The 14,216-nt window shown below is 37.3% G+C and overlaps 1 protein-coding gene across 2 annotated transcripts in view; it reads left to right on the forward strand.

Annotated features, from left to right (window-relative positions):
• RBM25 (RNA binding motif protein 25) overlaps window positions 1-12,053 on the forward strand; it is a 52,403-nt gene extending 40,350 nt beyond the window's left edge. For both annotated transcript variants that reach the window (XM_069488476.1, XM_069488483.1), the window contains exons 13-19: window positions 2,453-2,526; window positions 3,525-3,675; window positions 4,989-5,313; window positions 5,685-5,959; window positions 6,305-6,403; window positions 7,446-7,493; window positions 10,541-12,053. In XM_069488476.1, coding sequence (XP_069344577.1) covers window positions 2,453-2,526; window positions 3,525-3,675; window positions 4,989-5,313; window positions 5,685-5,959; window positions 6,305-6,403; window positions 7,446-7,493; window positions 10,541-10,633 — 1,065 coding nt within the window. In that variant the 3' untranslated portion in view covers window positions 10,634-12,053. The remainder of the gene's footprint in view (window positions 1-2,452; window positions 2,527-3,524; window positions 3,676-4,988; window positions 5,314-5,684; window positions 5,960-6,304; window positions 6,404-7,445; window positions 7,494-10,540) is intronic.
• The last annotated feature ends 2,163 nt before the right edge of the window (window positions 12,054-14,216 follow it).

Consider the following 14,216-nt stretch of genomic DNA (forward strand, 5'->3'; position numbering starts at 1 on the left):
GGCGTCAGCCTAGCTCACAGCAACCTCAAACTCCTGGGCTTAAGCAATCCTACTGCCTCAGCCTCCCGAGTAGCTGGGACTACAAGCATGTGCCACCATGCCCAGCTAATTTTTTCTATATATATATTTTAGTTGGCCAGATAATTTCTTTCTATTTTTTTTTTTTTTTTTTTTTTTTGTTGAGACAGAGTCTCACTTTGTTGCCCAGGCTAGAGTGAGTGCCGTGGCGTCAGCTTAGCTCACAGCAACCTCAAACTCCTGGGCTCAAGCGATCCTACTGCCTCAGCCTCCCGAGTAGCTGGGACTACAGGCATGCGCCACTATGCCCGGCTAATTTTTTCTATATAGATTTTTAGTTGTCCATATAATGTCTTTCTATTTTTAGTAGAGACGGGGTCTCACTCAGGCTGGTCTCGAACTCCTGACCTTGAGCAATCCACCCGCCTCGGCCTCCCAGAGTGCTAGGATTACAGGCGTGAGCCACCGCGCCCGGCCTCTTTCTATTTTTAGTAGAGACGGGGTCTCGCTCTTGCTCAGGCTGGTCTCGAACTCCTGATCTTGAGCGATCCACCCGCCTCGGCCTCCCAGAGTGCTAGGATTACAGGCGTGAGCCACCGCGCCCGGCCTATTTTTATTCTTTCTTTTAACTATATGATGATTATAAAATGAATTTTTCTTTTTGCATTTACACTGTTGATAAACTGTAACAGTGAAGCAATTGGTATAAGTTGTTATAAAGTAAACCGATAAAAAGATAATTTGTTTTATTATAGTATTTCCTTCAGCAGTATGTTCCATGTGTTCTGTCTTTGCCAGAATTTCATGGAAGTTTCTTTATCTCCAGTTTGGAGATTGTTCTTCCAAAACCTTCACTGAAGTTAGAAATCTTCTTCAAATAGCTTTTGAACAAGAGACATAGAGGGAATTTTTGTAACTGACAAAGGGTGCATGCAGCAACTAGATAGATAGTGTGATAGTGTTAGTTTTCTGGATGTTAGATGCTCTAAAGTCATAGGATTATTTAAAATGATACTAATTTTTAAAAAAATTAAATTAAAATGCGATTAAAGCTCCCGTTTTTAGAATTTCTTTTTCAACCCTAGATTAGAAAATATGAAGAGAATAATATAATGTAATTACTTGAAGAAATGTCATCAACAATATGGTGGAATAAACTTCTTAAAATGGTATTGCTTTCTATGAGCAATTCTGAAACCTATCTTTATTGAGAAAAATTTCATATTAGTTGTGTTTTTGTTTGGAAGCTTTAAAAAATCCAATTACACAAATACGTTGTCAATTTCAAGTAACACAAATATGTGAAGGTTTCTCCTATATTCTCCAGAGTAGTTGAATTCTGTTTCTATTTCAATATGTACTTTATGAGCCTTCCTTGGTGCTCATACTTTATAATTGAAGGTATTTATAAATACTGTAATTGCTGTTGCCACCTAACAATCTACTTTCACTCATTTTTGAGTGTACATAATATCATGTCCTTATGCTAGTTACTAAGCATACAAGAATGACAAATTGATCCTAATTTGAAAGCAAATGATCAATGTAGTCATAAAAGAGTTACTGTAAGGGATGTGTATGTATTTAGAGTGTGTTGAAGGTGTGTTCACAGTATATTGGGAGTACAGAGTAAGAATATTACTTCTGCCTGGGGGAAGAGCTTGATCATGGATAGATGGTTAGGTTGGGGGAGTCTTTTAGGGGAGAGGTAACATTTAAACTGGCTGAAATATATAAAAATTTTACTGCATTTAGAAATCTACCTTTATGTGCTTTGAAAATACGTATGACATTTGTTAATACAATAGTGGTTAGATATAATAGGTATAGATATAACAGGTATGGTTAACAATGTATATATGATAGTTAGATGTAATTGTTATTAGATATTGTTGTTGCTCTTGAAATTCCAAAAATAGAAGTTAGAGATTTATGTAATTTCATGGTTTGTTTACTATCAATTTAAAATCAGGTAGCATTGCCTTTAGATTGATTCATGCCCATGATTTAAATTTTTAACCCTGCATTTCTGAAACTACTTGTAGCATTATCTACCTACAAAATGAATTTTTAAATATATCTGTCCATTTTATAAGGTAACCTCAGTTTTGTTTCCTGGTGTGCTCACATTGCATTAGAAAATGATTATTGTACTTTGAAGAGTATATTCAGAGAGGATATTTATTATATAGCATGGTGTATATATGTGATTTTCATTTCACAGATAAATCCTAAAGCAGACATGTTTTACAGGTAAAAGCTAAAAAATGTCTAATGTGATTTATACTTAATATATGAACTATGTGAGAGCTATAAACTTTTAAGTGGTATAAATAAGAAAACTCTGTTTCCAAGAAAGCAGGAGGAGATAATTATTCATTTAGAAATGAATTTTATGTTTACTTTACGTATTTTGTCCTTCATTTCTTTAAAGGCCAAAGAAGCTAAACGACTAAAAGAATTCTTAGAAGACTATGATGATGATAGAGATGATCCCAAATATTACAGGTAAAGAAGCCTTGCTTTATGAACTCATACTCTGAACTTTTTATCAGCTGGATTTTCCCTTGTCTACCCAAGAGTGCGAGTTCACCAAGTGGAATAAGAAAGCTAGAAATCTTCACATTCTATCTTATGATCACTTTTATAGTTTATATGCTCTTTTCCATGCGGTATACAGCTATCAGAAAAGGATCAACAATTCTATGTATCTTTTTGTGTGTGGGGGATGATAGTATTATGTGAAATATTACTATTTTTTCTTCTTGTGTTTTAAATAGGTCCAGTATCATAGCAAATTATGACTGATTTTTATAACTAGCATTGTCTAGAAATTTTTTTCCTCAGGTACTTCAAGAGTGGTATATAGCAGTCTGTCCTCCCCTCCATCATCCCATCCCCATGTAATTGTCTTATTTATTTGAAGTGAGAGTTGACACTTGGTATGACTTTAAGAATGGAGGAAACATAGTGATAATGACAAGACTATGTTTACTTATCACACGTTAATATGTAGAGAGCACACTTTGTTAGTTAGGTGTTGAGTAGATACAGACTCTTAAGACAATCTTCAGTCTATTTGCATGCAGGGGTTTGTTGTTTTTTTTGTTTTGGTTTTTTTTTTGAGACAGAGCCTCGCTCTATCTCTACCCGAGTTAGAGTGCCGTGGCGGCAGCCTAGCTCACAGCAACCTCAGACTCCTGGGCTCATGCAATCCTCCTGCCTCAGCCTCCCGAGTCGCTGGGACTACAGGCTGTGCCACCCCACCTGGTTAAGTTCCTATTTTTAGTAGAGATAGGGTCTCGCTCTTGATCAGGTTGGTCTGAAACTCCTGACCTCAAGCGACTCTCCTACCTTGGCTTCCCAGAGTGCTAGGATTACAGGTGTAAGCCATCATTCCCCTCCTGTATGCAGCTTATAGTGTTGAAAGCAAGTGTTGTTGGAAACATCTGTAATAGGCAGTGATCTGTGTATTAAATGAGGCCTGTTATCATTTTCTTTTACAGAGGAAGTGCTCTTCAGAAAAGGTTGCGTGATAGAGAAAAGGAAATGGAAGCAGATGAACGAGATAGGAAGAGAGAGAAAGAAGAGCTTGAGGAAATTAGGCAACGCCTGCTGGCAGAAGGGCATCCAGATCCAGATGCAGAGCTCCAGAGGGTGAGATACCATAACATCCATATGATTTTGTTTTAAGATTATCATGTCATCTTAAAGCCAGTCTATGATAATAGTTTAATTTATAGTTAAAGAGAATGTACTTTATGCTCCGTAAAATTTGCTATTTTGTGGAAGGTTATTAGTAGTTTTCTTTTTTTAGAGACAGGGTCTCCCTTTGTTGCCCAGGCTGGAGTGCAGTGTTGTGATTGTAGCCCACTTTAACTTGAACTCCTGGGCTCAAGTGATCCTTCTCCCTCAGCTTCCCTAGTGGCTGGAACTATTGGAACTACAGGCACTCGCCATCATGGCTGGCAGATTTTTTTCTGTTTTTTGTAGAGAGGGGGTCTCACTCTTACTCAGGTTGGTCTCAAACTCCTGAGCTCAAGTGATCCTTCCACCTCAGCCTCCCAGAGTGCTAGGATTACAGGCGTGAGCCACCACACGCATCCTCCTATCAACTATTTTTTACCTGTTATATTCTTTTGGTTAACAGAAACCATATCTTACATGTCCCATTTATTTTTCAAAATGAAACAATGTTACTTTTTTCCATTGATTAAAGTAAGTACTTGCATAACTAAACAGAAAGTTTAGGCAAGGTAGAAAATGATAATGAAGCAATTAAAAAATCATGTGAGAGGCCCAGGATGGTGGCTCAAGCCTATATTCCTAGTGCTTTGGGAAAGCTCAGATGATCCTGCCACCTTAGCCTCCCAAGGCCTTGGAATTACAGGTGACTACCTCCACCTTACCACCCAGTTTTTAAAAACACTATTATGATGTGGCTTTTTTTCTTTCTTAGTATCTTTTATCATTTCAGGGGAAGTGTTCATTTTGACTCCAAAATTTCTTTTTTCTTCCTTTCCTTGTTGTTTATGAATACAAAAGTGACTACTAGCCTCAGCTATTACCTAGAAAGAACAGATGATTGTGGATGAACAAGCTGAGGATATGAGCTGCCTTTTGTGGATTTTCTATATTATAAAATAAAAATTCTGGTTGTAATTTCTTTAAGAAAAATAACTTCCTTTGTGAATTCAGACTACTATGTATTTATCTTTGTTATCCCTGAAGAGCTTATATAAGCCACTGAAGAAGTGTAATATATATAATTTTAAAAAATTAAAAATTTCTATGGCACCTAATGTACTCTGTAGATTTACTTAGCTTTCTGATTATAGAAGGAGGCGGTGTTCAGTTATTCTTAACCAAAAAGAGAGATATTTTACAAAAATAATGTAAAATAAAACACAGTTGAATTGAATATAGTTGTAGTCTTTTCCAAGTTAATCAGATTGTTTTTGTGGTTTTAGATGGAACAAGAGGCTGAGAGGCGCAGACAGCCACAAATAAAGCAAGAACCAGAATCAGAAGAAGAGCAAGAAGAAAAGCAAGAAAAAGAAGAAAAACGAGAAGAACCCATAGAAGAAGAAGAAGAGCCAGAACAAAAGCCTTGTCTCAAGCCCACTCTGAGGCCGATCAGCTCTGCCCCATCTGTTTCTTCTGCTAGTGGCAATGCAACACCCAACACTCCTGGGGATGAGTCTCCCTGTGGTATTATTATTCCTCATGAAAACTCACCAGATCAACAGCAACCTGAGGAGCATAGGCCAAAAATAGGACTAAGTCTTAAACTGGGTATGTTAGCATTTTCTTTCTTCTTATCTTTTTTCCCTCCCTACAAATACCTATACTGTGCTTTAAGGAAAAAAATAAATATGTGGTGCTTGGTAGGTAGATAGAAAATTACTAAAAAAAATGCCTTTCTAGCTCACGATTGTTTTCATAGTTCTAGTAGTGCTCCTATATCTGCAGCTGCCTCAAGTTCGAGAAGAAGTGAAAAGTTAAATTTTCTAGCACTTGTGAGTAGTGAGTTATTTTTTATAGTTGGGATCTTTCTCTGAGATTTGTGAAAGTATACTTTACACTGTGTTTGAGGGATGGTGGGATGTAAAATGTAACACTTGCAAATTAAGTCAGCATGCTAAGAGCGTGTTTTTACTATGTAGGTGCTTCCAATAGTCCGGGTCAGCCTAATTCTGTGAAGAGAAAGAAACTACCAGTAGATAGTGTCTTCAACAAATTTGAGGATGAAGACAGTGATGATGTGCCCCGAAAAAGGAAACTGGTTCCCTTGGATTATGGTGAAGATGATAAAAATGCTGCCAAAGGCACTGTAAACACTGAAGAAAAACGCAAACACATTAAGAGTCTCATTGAGAAAATCCCTACAGCCAAACCTGAGCTCTTTGCGTATCCGCTTGATTGGTCTATTGTGGATTCTGTGAGTAGGAAATTATGTTTCATCATGTTATTGGGAGTGGTTTGACTATGCCATGTAAACTCATTTGATTCTATTAATGACAAGTAAGTAGGGATAATCATCTTGACACCAAGTAAATGCCATGACCATGGAATACATGTTATTGGGCCATTTTTGGGTTGTACCTGAAGCAAAGATTAGAAGCAAATAATTGTACTTCGATATGTACTTGTCTTACTTGAACTTGTGAATGACCGTACTATATTTTAGCCTTAAGAAAAATCATGAGGTTATAAGGTAGAGACTTTAGTAAGTATAATAAAAAGCTGTAATTCTTTAATTCAGTAACTGTGCTTTGTTTTCCAGATTCTGATGGAACGACGAATTAGACCATGGATTAATAAAAAAATCATAGAATATATAGGTGAAGAAGAAGCTACGTTAGTTGATTTTGTTTGTTCTAAGGTTAGTCTTTTATTCTCTTCACTCCCAACATTTATTTTAAATTTTAAAATATTAGACACTTTCTAAAATAACAAAAAACTTGCAGGGCCAAGTCCCTGATATTTTAGTTTCAATTAAGTGATTTATGGCTGCTTTAGTGAACTCTTCTACTACACTTCAGACCCCTCTCCCTACATGTTCTCATTTTGGAGGGTCAAGAGTGACAGAATTGCTAGCTACTGCCAATTATGTTCTGTCTTCCTTCCTCTGAGAATGCTATGCCGTACTCTGCTTGTCTTGGTTAGAAGAATGATGTTGAGGTTTTGTGGAGAAAGGTGATAGATAGCTTGTCTGATCACCTCCTTTGTCAGTGTCCTATCCTTTGGACAGGAACAAAATAGTTTCCGTATCATAATAATGGTCATGTGTATGGACTGATTATCATATGCTAGGCTTTGTTCATGGCTGGTGCTGTCTTAGCATTTTATAGAACTTACTTTAACCTCCTAACAACCTTAGGAAATGAAAGTTACTAATGTGTCATACCCATTTTATATGTGAAGAAATTGAGGTTTAGGGAGAGATTTTGTCTTGGTCGTGATTGTTTAATAAGAGAGTCTAACCTCTAAAACCCCTGCTCTTAACTGCCAAGATGTATCATTGTCTTCTGAAAGCATAGTCTTAAGACAGTTACGGTAGTAGAAGCACCATATTCCTATAAGGGTATAACTATGCTGTTTTTTTCCACCAGTAACTGCTCTTTTAATGCTATGAAAAGCAAATTTAGGCTGACCTCTCCACTTTAAATTATTGTAGCACTAAAACTTGTGTAAATAAGGTTTGTTTTACAGTTAGAAGACAGATCATTCTATAGCAGTTAAGATCCCAGGTTTTGGTGTCAAGCTTTTATTGCAGAGAGTGAAATTTCTGAGAAGTAAAATTTATAGAAAGGTTCTTCAACCAGAAGCAATTCCTGTACTGGTATGAGTGTTTGTACCTTGAAATTTCTTGACTATATTGCTAATTTTTTGTTTGTTTTAAATGTGACAATTGTGTCTTTTAGGTTATGGCTCATAGTTCTCCTCAGAGCATTTTAGATGATGTTGCTATGGTAAGTTAGAGATTTCACTTATTAATATTAATATATAAACAAACTCACTTTTGAATTTCATTCATTTTCTAACTATGTTGCTTCCAGAATCTTTCTTTTTATAGTCCTGAATTAAAATGTGAATATTCATTAAAGAGGTTAAAGAAATCCACACCAAGTTATCTGCTGTTACCTGGCACTTAAAATTAGGGTTTATTGGTTGGGCTAGGTGTCTCATGCCTGTAATCCTAGCACTTTGGGAGGCTGAGATGGGAGAATCACTTGAGCCTAGGAGTTTGAGACCAGCCTGACTAAGAGTAAGACCCTGTCTCTACAAAAAATTAGAAAAATTAATTGTGGTGGCACATGCCAAAGTCTCAGCTACTCTGGAGGCTAAGACAGAAGGATGACTTGAGCCCAGGAGCTTGAGGTTGCAGTGAGCTATGATGATGATGATGATGCTACACTCTAGCCTGGGCAACAGAGCAAGACCCTGTCTTAAAAAAGAAAACATAAAGGGTAGATCAGTCCAGATGATATCAAGGTGCAAAGTATGGCCACAGGAAATTCCTGGGTATTGGGCTAAGGATTGGAGAGAAATACTGGAACCAGGTGCCGGAGCACTCACTTAATGGGAGGGAAAGACTAGGTTAGGTATTGGCTAGATAGCTGCTGTTTGGAATGAAAATGGTAGTGTTGTGAGATTTCATGATCTTCCGTGGTGATGGTTTTGTTTGTTTATTTATTTATTTTTTTATAAGGGTAGAAACAGTGAAGATCCAGCAGCCTCTCTTGTAGAGACTAAGACGTTGAGAGTGAGAGACTTCCTGAGAAGGCTCCAGGATTGTCAGGGGCTCTGGAGGATAGATCAGGGTTTCTCTTAAGGTTAGGTGAGAAAACTGATTAGTTGTTGGTGGCTAGTATAAAATGGAATAGTAGCAGTCCAAAGGGCAGAGTGAGTAGGTAGCAATGGAAAGTCAGCGGGGAGGAACAGGAGGTATTAAGCATGATATGAGGTGATAGATGACTGGGACAAATTGAATTTTTAACTATAGCAAAGATGTGAATGAGGGGCATGGTGGAGTTTTTAGCTAAAAGGAGCAGTTCTGAAGTCAAGATGTTTTGTGTCCAGTCACTCACTATATGATGTCTAAAGCCAAATAATGTTCCTTTTCTGATGCCCAGCCAACCGGATGCAGCTGTTGTTTAGAACTCCTAATAAAACATTCGTGAAAAATTCATTGCTTCAAAGAAAAGGAGAAATGTGATTAGGTCTCAAATCTTTGGAGCTGGATTTTGAACTTTCTTGAGCTGCTTTTTTCTTGGGGTAGAGAGAGAGTGTCATACTTAGGCCTGAGTGATAGAATTTTTAAAAGATTCGTGTTCTTGATTTTGGTCTCAGCAGACTTGTAGTCATAGATTTCTCATGTCAATGTTCATCCATTTCAATCTGTTGTAATTTTTTTTTTTTTTTTTTTTTTTTTTTTTGAGACAGAGTCTCGCTCTGTTGCCTGGGCTAGAGTGCCGTGGCATCAGCTTAGCTCACAGCAACCTCAAACTCCTGGGCTTAAGCAATCCTCCTGCATCAGCCTCCCGAGTAGCTGGGACTGCAGGCATGCGCCACCATGCCTGGCTAATTTTTTTCTATATATATTTTAGTTGCCCAGATAATTTCTTTCTATTTTTAGTAGAGACAGGGTCTTTCTCTTGCTCAGGCTGGTTTTGAACTCCTGAGCTCAAACGATCCACCCACCTGGGCCTCCCAGAGTGCTAGGATTATAGGCGTGAGCCACCACGCCCGGCCTGTTTTAATATTTTGAGTTTAAATAGACTCAGTTGTTTTTGATTATTCTGGCTCATCCTTGTTCAGAAAGGGAGGAAATTTGAGCTAATGTTGTCAGACAGCTCTGGTAAAAGCTCATGGTCACTCCGAATATTTCTTGAATAAATGAGATCGAATTTTTAGTCTGAGTACTATTTCACTCTTACTAAAAAATCTAACTTTCAAACTATGCCTTTCTTCATTTTACATAAATTAATGAACTTTGGTTGTATTTTGTGCCTATATCTATGTTATTTCTAAAGTATGACTTTCATATGAATTACTGTTGCAATATAATTCTCAAACTAGAGTAAAATCTGGGTCATAGAATTCGAATTAGTTCTTTAATTAGTTGCCATCATTGAGAAATTGACAGAAATTATTCATAAAATAAAAATTTCTGGCTTTTCTTGGGTACTTATTGAGCACTTACTGTGTACGAGGCACTCAGTACATAATAGCTTTTAATTCCCACAGTGGTACCTAGTGTTTTGGTATAGCCACGTTTCCTCAATTTTACAGATAAGGGAAGTGAGGCTCAGTAAGGTTAAGTAACCAACCAGAGACATGTAGCTAGTAAGAGGGAGAAGTGGAGTTTGAACCTAAGTAGTTTGACTAGAGATCCAGTTCTTTAAATTCCTATCCTAAACTGCCTCTGTGAAGATCTGGTAACATTAAGCCAGGTTTTGTCAAGGCAGTGATACCCTGGAGCACAGTCATAGTTGCCGCTTTTGGAAGGGAGCAGGATAGTCCATCTCTCCTTGCAGCAGCCCTGAAGTAGAGGGCCACATATGTGTGTGGGATGTGGGCAGGAGTGGTTGTGGGGACACGAGGCACTTAACTCATTAATAAAAGATAGGAGGGCCGGGCGCAGTGGCTCACGCCTGTAATCCTAGCACTCTGGGAGGCCGAGGCGGGTGGATCGCTCGAGGTCAGGAGTTCGAGATCAGCCTGAGCAAGAGTGAGACCCCGTCCCTACTAAAAATAGAAAGAAATTATCTGGCCAACTAAAATATATATATAGAAAAAAAAATTTGCTGGGCATGGTGGCACATGCCTGTAGTCCCAGCTACTGGGGAGGCTGAGGCAGTAGGATCGCTCGAGCCCAGGAGTTTGAGGTTGCTGTGAGCTAGGCTGACGCCATGGCACTCACTCTAGCCCGGGCAACAGAGTGAGACTCTGTCTCAAAAAAAAAAAAAAAAAAAAAAAAGATAGGAGGATAATTGCACTTTTTTATCTCTTCTAGGTACTTGATGAAGAAGCAGAAGTTTTTATAGTCAAAATGTGGAGATTATTGATTTATGAAACAGAAGCCAAGAAAATCGGTCTTGTGAAGTAAAACTCTTTTTACATTTAGAGTTCCATTTCGGATTTCTTCTTCCCACCCTTTAAAGGACTTTGAATTTTTCTTTGTCTTCAAAGACACTTGTGAGATCTGTAATTTTTTTTAATGTAGAAAATGTGAATTTTTTTTGTCCTCCAATTTGTTGATGCTTTGTGTACTTCCTTGGTTGTAAAGTCATCTGAATCCTTGGTTCTCTTTATACTCACCAGGTACAAATTACTGGTATGTTTTATAAGCCGCAGCTACTGTACACAGCCTATCTGATATAATCTTGTTCTGCTGATTTGTTCCTTGTAAATATTAAAATGACTCCCCAATTCTTTTGCAGAATTGCACTTAATATTGAACTGTACTGTATAGGAACCAACGTGAACGATTTTAATTGATGGAATACCAGTCATATCTACTACCACCTCACTCCCCTTTGATTAGAAATGGCAAGCCCTCGTAAAGTCGTGGAATTTAAAATTAGAATGCAAAAATTAGCAGACAATCCATTCCTATTGTATCTCCGTATGAATGTGTTTGTGTGAATGTATGTGTAAAAGTCTTTCTTTTCCCTTGTTTGCTTTGGTGTGGGGTCCCTCAGACATTTCCTAATTAAAGAATAGAATCGTAAAGGAAAAATTGATATTGTGCCAATCCAGATGTCTGGTATGATTAGGTTATTGGTTTCACAGAGCATGGTATTCTGTGGTGAGCAACAGTCTGCTAACAGGATGGGGTTTCCCTATTAATAGCTGGCTTCTTCAGCTTCTTTTTTAAAGGAGTGTGGATCACAGTGATTTTCCCTGCTAATTTCATTGCTCAGAAATGAGGAACATCCTAAAATCCTGGAGAGCTTTATTTAATGCATTTTTGCACTAATTGGTCCATAGTTTGATTTTGTTGTACCCCTTTATTGAAAAATCTTCATTGTAAAAGCATAAGTGAAAAACCCTTTAAAAACAGACAAAAGATAACATTAGGCAACTTTATAGACTGGAATTGGACAAACACAATCGGAATTCAGCTTGGCAGTTTACAAAGTTTACATCTTATTTCTAAGGATAAAGTAAATCATTCAAGGTAGTTCCCAACCACTAATTTTTTGTTTTCGTCTTTTTTCTATAGAGGGCTTATATTGTGACTGTGTGTGTATACTACACACTTTGTTTTACCTCTGCTTATCAAAGTGTAAAAATATCCTGATGGTGTGCTTAGAAACATACCCGGGGCTTTCTTTATTATACATCAGAACTTCACCAGGGAGCAGAATTACCCGAAAATGTTAACAAGTTTTAAACAGTTTTTAAAGCAAATTAGATGCAGCTGTTTCCATGTCTGAGCATTTATTTAAAAGAAAGATAAAGATTGACCTGTTAAAAAAGCATAACTGTGAGCCTGAGTTACTAGATTTTTTTTTTTTTTAACACCCTGAGAGGACATTTGAAAACACTGTTCTTAACATTGAACCATGACATGGTTCCATTATGTAAATATTTCAAGTATTAAAAATGTATATATTTGATCTTGGGGACTCATCTTCTTTCAGAGTCTTGTAAATAAATGGCATCATGTTGTAATTGTGTGGTGCATACTAGAAAACTTGACAATATGGGCTGAATTTTTTATGGACTTGATTTTTATGAGTGTTGGTATCTGAGGGTCAAAGGAGCTATTTACCTTATTTTGTATGAATCTATACATCTATGGAAATACCTCTTTTTGCTGTTAAGTTTTAAGTTCTGGTTTCTCAAAGGAAAATTTCAGAAAGATGCCACTTGAAATTTATAAATTTATTTACCAGCCTTTTCTGTGATTCACCTCCAGCCTAGGACCTTGTTTGAGCAATTTATTATATTAAGCCCCACTGTCTTTTCTTAGCATACTGCACAGGTAGTGCCTCTGAAGCATCATATTAGGTTGTTTTTATTTAGCCAAGATCAGTATGAAAGTTTATTTCGGTAAATTTAATTTCCCTTGCTGGTCTCTCCTGCCGCTGTTTCAACTGTACGTATCTTAAAGGACCCCTCTAAAAACTAGAGATATCACTTATCTGAAACTCATAGGTGGCATGTACCATATATTGCATAAACACCTTCAGTGAGGTTTGTGGCAGGACCCCTAATTCATATATTAACATTTCTGCAGCAGAGTGGGAACCATCATAGTAAGTGGGGTAAAGATCATTCAATTAATTGTTTAATTCCAGTTCAAATTAAGTTTTGTGATAAGATTAATGAAAAACCTTTGGATTTCCAGAGTTTCTTGTTCTTCAGAATTGCATATAAAGAATTGGATGTGTATAAACTGGCATATTCTAGTGTCTTGGGAAATACAGATAAGAAATTTGTATTAAATGCTTGAACTTTCTGGGTTGTCTTTACCAGAAGTCCATAAATCAATTTCGGTTTGGAAACCTTTAGACAGTATCAATTCATATTGCCCAAAGTTGTTATGAAAACAACATGAAAGTCTTAAGAACTATTCTTTTTGGTTTTTTGTTTGTTTTGGTTTTTTGTTTGTTTGTTTGTTTTTGAGACAGAGTCTCACTCTTGCCCAGGCTAGAGTGAGTGCCGTGGCATCAGCCTAGCTCACAGCAACCTCAAACTCCTGGGCTCAAGCAATCCTGCCTCAGCCTCCCGAGTAGCTGGGACTACAGGCATGCGCCACCATGACCCGCTAATTTTTTCTATATGTTTTTAGTTGTCCGGTTAATTTCTTTTTATTTTTTAGTAGAGACGGGGGTCTCGCTCTTGCTCAGGCTGGTCTTGAACTCCTGACCTCGGGCGATCCTCCCTCCTCGGCCTCCCAGAGTGCTAGGATTACAGGCGTGAGCCACCGCACCCGGCCTTAAGAACTATTCTTGATCTGGCAGTTAGAAAACTAAAATGACTTTTCGTCATTTGACTCTAAAAATAAAATAGTTTAAAATATGTATATCTGTTTTCAAGGAAGAAAGGTAAGTTTGAAGCAGTTTTTCTCAAACTTTAATATACTTCTGAATCAGTGGGATCTTGTTAAAACACAGATTCTGAATTAATAAGGCTGGAGTGGGGCCTGAGGTTTTGCATTTCTGACTAGCTCCCCAGTGATGCCAATGCCACCTGACCTAAGGACTACGCTTTGATTAGCACTTTAAGGTATCTATTCAGTATCATTTTATCCTAACAGACTATATGAATGCAACTCAATTTTCATTTTAGTTAGATTTTAAAGAGAAAAACATTTTTTGAGGCCGAAAATCATATTGTTATATTGATTAATATAAAATGACCTTCCAAAATGATGGCTGAGAACCACCTTAATATTCTAGGCTTTATTTCTAGCCAGCCCCAGAAAATTTCCTCTGTAGATAACTTTTACTTATTCTGAATCTTACAGTGCTTTCTTGTAAGCTATGTAAGTAATAAGGTAATGATTATTTTGTGGAGAGTGCTCTTTCAGGTATTAATCAGGCATGAATACCAGATCTGGTGGAAAAATTGAGAAAACATTTGGCTTGAGAGCCAAATTGAACTAAACACTGTACCATTTTTTCTTTTTGTATGAAGTTGAATTTTTTTTTTTTTTTTTTTGAGACAGAGTCTCGCTC

Source organism: Eulemur rufifrons, chromosome 2 (genome assembly GCF_041146395.1).
Source record: "Eulemur rufifrons isolate Redbay chromosome 2, OSU_ERuf_1, whole genome shotgun sequence".
NCBI lineage: Eukaryota > Metazoa > Chordata > Mammalia > Primates > Lemuridae > Eulemur > Eulemur rufifrons.